Source organism: Terrapene carolina, unplaced genomic scaffold (genome assembly GCF_002925995.2).
Source record: "Terrapene carolina triunguis isolate 2854851 unplaced genomic scaffold, T_m_triunguis-2.0 Scaffold20872, whole genome shotgun sequence".
Taxonomy (NCBI): Eukaryota; Metazoa; Chordata; order Testudines; family Emydidae; genus Terrapene; species Terrapene triunguis.
The window spans coordinates 1-5,737 of NW_020685223.1; the positions used below are offsets into that span (position 1 = coordinate 1).

At 66.7% G+C, this 5,737-nt stretch overlaps 1 protein-coding gene across 1 annotated transcript; it reads left to right on the forward strand.

Annotated features, from left to right (window-relative positions):
- Positions 1–512: 512 nt before the first annotated feature.
- INPP1 (inositol polyphosphate-1-phosphatase) lies at positions 513–3,348 on the forward strand. The gene is made up of 5 exons (XM_024201721.3): positions 513–801; positions 1,088–1,148; positions 1,364–1,564; positions 1,881–2,055; positions 2,855–3,348. The coding sequence occupies exons 1-5, from the start codon at positions 598–600 to the stop codon at positions 3,342–3,344; spliced, it is 1,131 nt and encodes a 376-aa protein (XP_024057489.2). The 5' UTR covers positions 513–597; the 3' UTR covers positions 3,345–3,348.
- Positions 3,349–5,737: the final 2,389 nt, after the last annotated feature.

Consider the following 5,737-nt stretch of genomic DNA (forward strand, 5'->3'; position numbering starts at 1 on the left):
CCCCAGGCCGGGCCAGAGTCCCTGTGGCGTTCCCCTGCCCTCTGGCACTCGGCCTGGCCTGGCCTCTGTCACATCTGGTAGCAGTTTGGGTTAATTTTGGCATGTGCCTCTCGCAGAAACCTTTGGAGCTGGGGTGAGCCCTGCCCCGCCTGGCAGGCGGCTCCCCCGTCTCAGAGCAACTCCCCGGCTGCTGCTTTAGACCCAGCTATTCTGAGCCGGGTTTTGTTAACCCCTTCGGCACCGCGATGCCGGGTGGTGGTCCTGGCCCCACTCCAGCCTGCCCTGCAGCCCCATGAGAGGGGGAGACAAGGCTCATCTCTCCCCATTTCGGAGGGGAAACTGAGGGCTGGAGACAGGACTTGTCCAAAGTCATGCAGCGGATCAGGCACAGAACTGGCTCCTAGCCCCTTGCTCTCCTGCTAGCCCCGCTTCCCTTCCCCATGGACCTGGGAGCCCCTCTCCCCCAGTCCCGCCCTCTAACCACTGGACTTTCCTTTTCCCCATCTGGTGGGCTCTGGTCTCTCTTAGCCTGTGGGAAGGTGTAGGGGGATCCGGGGTGCCATCTATCCCTGCCTCCCTTCCAGACCCCGCTCCACCATGGCAGCCCTGCTGAAGAGCCTGGTGGGGGCGTCGGAGAAGTCGGCCCGCATCGCCCAGCTGTGCCGCCAGGAGGAGGCGCTCTTCCAGCTGCTCATCGAGGAGAAGACGGGCACCGACAAGAACAAGAAGTTTGTGCAGGATTTCAAGACACTGGCGGACGTGCTCATCCAGGAGGTCATAAAGCACGACGTGGGCAAGGAGGTACCCGTGGGCGCCCTGCGGGGCTGGGGGCCTCTCCTCTCCGCCTGCCCGACTGCATCCAAATAGCACCGCCAGGGGGTGGGGGTGGTGCCTAGGCGGGAACAGGGGGTGCCCCTTGGGGGCATGGGGAGGGCATCTTAGCCCTGAGGCAAGGAGCTGCCTAGATCCCATCAATGGACACCCCGCTCCAGGATCCCCTCACCCCTAGACCAAGGGAGATGGAGTCTCATGGGCCTGAGACAAGGCGTTTGTGCTGCCCTGAGCCCCCCCCCCCCGTCTCTTTCAGTTCCCGGAGCTGCATGGCCACATCGGCGGGGAGGAGTCCAACCAGTTTGAGAACAGCCTCGGTGAGTGACTCGGCGGCGTGGGCACGGGACGGAGCTACCAGCCGGGGGCGCTGTACCTTGCAGAGTGGGGTCCCTGGTCTCCCACGCAGCCTGCCCCAGCATGGGGTGGGGAGGGCTCTGAGCTGGTCCTGTACTGGGGTGGGGGGTCCCCCCACTTCACACTGTACTGGGGGCCCCTGAGCCTGCCCTGTCTGGCTAAGCCCGTCCGCCCGCAGGAGAGACCCTGGTGGTACAGGTGTGTGCGACCCAGCAGGACACGGCCTCGCTGCTCTTTACCATCCTGGACCGGAACCAGCCGGCGGCCGAGCTACTGGCAGCCGCCATACACCAGGAGGTGGCGCTGCAGGACCCGGCGCTGGACGCAGTGGCGCTGGCAATCCCCCCGGAGAGACTGGCCATCTGGATCGACCCCATCGGTAAGGGGGGCCCTCGCTGCCATCCCCCAGCACGACACCAGGGGGCGCCGGGAGCAGCTGACCCACTAGGGTGTCCTGGGGCTGGGAAAAGGTGCTGACCCATGGCCCCACCCCCAAGGTGGCTCCTCCCTGCCCTGGAGGGACCCCACATCCCCAGCTCTAGGGCTGAGAACACCAGTTAGCGCCAGTCGTGCTGAGGCCCAGAGAACTTGTTGCCCGGTGGCCCGCAAGGCGAGGACAAAGGGAGCCACGTGGCTTTGCGCTCTGCCCCGGGCGGGGCTCGGAGCCTGGTTCTGACGCCATCTCTCTCTGGCAGACTCCACCAACCAGTACATCCGCGGCCAGGCCCGCGTGGCGCCCATCGGTGGCATCTGCCCGTCCGGGCTGTGCTCGGCGCTGGTGCTCATTGGGGCGTACGACCGCAGCTCGGGGGACCCGGTCCTGGGGGTCATCAACGAGCCGTTCTTCCGGGAGGACCCCCTCACCCACAGGTACTCACCCCTGGATCTCCCCTGAGCCCTGCCCTGGGCACGTCCTGGGCTCGGGGGGTCTTCAGGCGCCCCAGCTGCAGGACCTTGCTGGGGAAACCCACATGGGGCAGGCCACTAGGTGGAGCCCTTGGCCTGCACCAACCCCACCCTTCCCCCAGGGACTGGGGCAGAGAGAAGGGGGTGGGGGGGTTGCTTTGCCAGTGGCTGCTGGCTCTGAGGCTCCTGGTTACCTCTGATCAGCTTCAGTTCATGGCAGGGACCCCCCCAGGGTGTGTGTGACCCTCTCCCACACACGTTCTGCTGGTGTCCCCCAGTCCCAACCTGCAGCCCCCTCCGAGCCCAGCCCTGGGTTCTGCACCCCACAGCTCGGCTAGTGCCCCTCAGTCCCGACCCGCAGCCCCCTGCTAGCCCAGCCCTGGGCTCCCGCCTTCCCCAGCTCTGCTGGTGCCCCTCACTCCCGACCCGTAGCCCCCTGCTAGCCCAGCCCTGGGCTCCCCCCTTCCCCAGCTCTGCTGGTGCCCCTCACTCCCAACCCACATCCCCCTGCTAGCCCAGCCCTGGGCTCCCGCCTTCCCCAGCTCTTCCGGTGCCCCTCACTCCCGACCCGCAGCCCCCTGCTCTCCCACCCCTGGACTCCCGCCTTCCCCAGCTCTGCCGGTGCCCCTCACTCCCGACCCGCAGCCCCTGCTAGCCCAGCCCTGGGCTCCCCACTCCCACAGCCCTGAGCTCCTCTCCTGAGCAGCTGCCATCAGCTCCCTGTCGCAGCTGGTGCTGTCCTGTTGTGTTCTCCTGTCTGCAGGTGGCAGGGTGTGTATCACTGGGGCATCTCGTACCAGGGCACCAGCCTGTCCTCGCTGCGCCGGCCCCCGCTGCGCCCCGAGCCCTGCGTCGTCCTGAGCAGCAGCGAGACACTGGCGATCCAGCGGGCGCTGAGGCCACTGTACGGGGAGCGGCTGCGCTTCGCCTCGGGCGCCGGCTACAAGATGCTATGTGTGATCCTGGGGCTGGCTGAGGCCTACGTCCTCTCGGAGGGCAGCACCTTCAAGTGGGACTCGTGTGCCCCCCATGCCATCCTGCGGGCCCTGGGTGGAGGGATGGTGGACCTGGAGGCTGCCCTGCAGGCCTGGCGCGCTGGCCAGTGGGGGGCACTGCCGGAGCTGACCTACAACCAGCCTGCGGGGGGCGCCGTGGGGGCCGAGCGCTGGGCCAACCGGGGCGGCCTGGTGGCCTTCATGCACCGTGAACACCTGGAGGTGGTGCTGGCCACTCTGGCTACAGCTGCCCTGTGACCCGCAGGGGACTGCCCTGCGGGGGGGGGGGCTGGCTCCGCCTCTGGGCGTGGGGGTGGGGGCAGTCTGGCCCCAAGGGCGCGAAGGGGTGAGGTTGGCAGCACCATTCGGAGCGGGGGCAGGGGGCTGCAGGCAGCCACTGCTCCTGGCAGGTGCCGCAGACCTGACGCATGGGGCAAAGGCCCCAGAGAGGTGCCACCTCCCCTCCCCCCCGGATCCTTCCAGCCCCTCCCCCCTCTGCTAGTGCTGTGGGCGCCCGCTTGTGCCAGCCTCCGCCGCAGGGGGTGTTGCCTGGCCCCCATTAAACAGTGCGTTTCCATTCCTGTCCTCTCGCCTTTCATCTGTTCTCCCTCCTTCGCCCCGGGCCAGGCCCCTGCCCCGGCAGCCCCATCTCCAGAGCTATTGCCCGGCTGGTGCTCCTGGGGCACCGGGTTCTAACCCGGCCCTGGGGGGCTCTGGGACTGGGGGGGGCGGGGCACACTGCACCAGACCCCTCTGGGCATGGCAGCAGGCCCCAGGCTATGCTACCAGCCGGAGCCAGCAGGGGGCAGGAGCGGCCGGGCTGTATAAACCCTGCTGGGCAGGAAATGTTCCCCCCTCTGCCCAGCCGGGCAGCCCCCTCTCGAGCCAGGGTGGGCTTTGCCCAGGGCAGGGGCCTCTTCCCCTGGATGAGCAGTGAGCTCGGGGGCCAGGCCCCCAGCAGGGCCCTGGCAGCTGCCCCCGCTGGCTGGTCAGGGGGGTCGGGACAGTACGGCTTCTTCTTCGAGTGATTGCTCCTGTCTGTTCCACAGTAGGTGTGCGTGCTCGCCCCGTGCACCAGTGCCAGAAGTTTTTCCCTTAGCAGCATCCGTAGTAGGGGAGCCCCGCTGCAACCCCTGGAGTGGCGCCGACACATCGCGCCATAAAGGGGGCTGCGCGCTCCCCCCACCCTCAGTTCCTCCTTGCCGCCAGTGAAGGTCGTCGGAACTTTGTGCTCCAGCCTTGGCTGCAGCGTTTATAGCCTTCGTGGTGTCCAGTTTCACTGAACTTTCTTTCGCTAGTGCCTGGCTCGGGGCATGCCCCGTGGCCCAGGCTTCAAGTCGTGCGACTCTTGTCACAACTCTATGCCCAGAAGCGATCCACACACTCCTGTCTTCGCTGTCTGGGCGAGGCTCACATTAGTGAGAAGTGTAAAATTTGCCGCTCCTTCAAGCCGCGAACAAAGAAGGAGCGTGAGATCCGACTCCGAGCTCTCGCCTCGTCAGCGGCCTAGGTGGCTCATGTCCCTATTCAGGCCATCTGCAGGGCTGCTACGTGGTCCTCTGTCCACACTTTTGCATCGCAGTATGCGATCGTCTCCCAAGCAAGGGATGACGCTGGGTTTGGTAGGGCGGTGCTCCGCCCGGGTAACCCGTAACCTTTATCATTCAGAACTCCTACCCACCTCCGTCAGGGATAGCTTGGAGTCACCTAGTGTGGAATACACAGGGTCAATCACTCGAAGGAGAAAGGACAGTTCCCTGTTCCGTAACTGGCGTTCCTCGAGATGTGTTGCTCCTGTCTATTCCACACCCCGCCCTCCTTCCCCTGTCGGAGTTGTCTGGCAAGAAGGAACTGAGGGTGGGGGGAGCGCGCAGCCCCCTTTATGGCGTGATGTGTCAGCGCCACTCCAGGGGTCGCAGCGGGGCTCCCCCACTATGGATGCTGCTAAGGGAAAAACTTCCGGCACCGGTGCACGGGGCGAGCACGCACACCTACTGTGAAATAGACAGGAGCAACACATCTTGAAGAACGCCAGTTACGGAACAGGTAACTGTCCTATCCGGGCCCCCTGCCCCACCCCAGCAGCGGAGTCCCCGGACCCCTGCCCTGCTGCCCAGCCTTGGCGTGTGCGAGACCTGCAGAGCCGAGCCCAGGCTGGGCCTCAGGGCCTGCCGAGGGCGCTGGGAGCTCCCGGAGGGGGCCTGCCAGGGAGTGGGGTGGCAGGGAGCTTGCCGGGGCCGCTGGCTCTTCCCTTCTTCCCTGGCATGCAGGTCCCAGCCCCCAGCATCCTCTGGGCACCCCTGGGGGGGTGTCCTGCTCCAGGCCCCTTGGCTCAGGCCCGAGCGGGGGGTGCCGGGAGCTGGACGCAGAGGCGGGCAGGCTGCCCTCTGGGCCCAGCTGTACAGAGGTGAGCAGCGGGGGTGGGGAGAGGCGCAGGGAGGGGAAGGGACCTGCCCAGGGTGACCTAGTCTGTGAGCACAGAGGTAGGAATAGAACCCAGGAGTCCTGGCTCTGGGCAGCCTGTGCCCTGGGGCTCCCCGACCTGGCAGCGCTGAGCTGTCCCTGGGCAGGGCAGGAGGGAGGAGTTGCCGTACACCTCACCCTGCTGCTATCTAATCTGGAGCGATGGGCCGCACCTCTCTAGGGGGTGA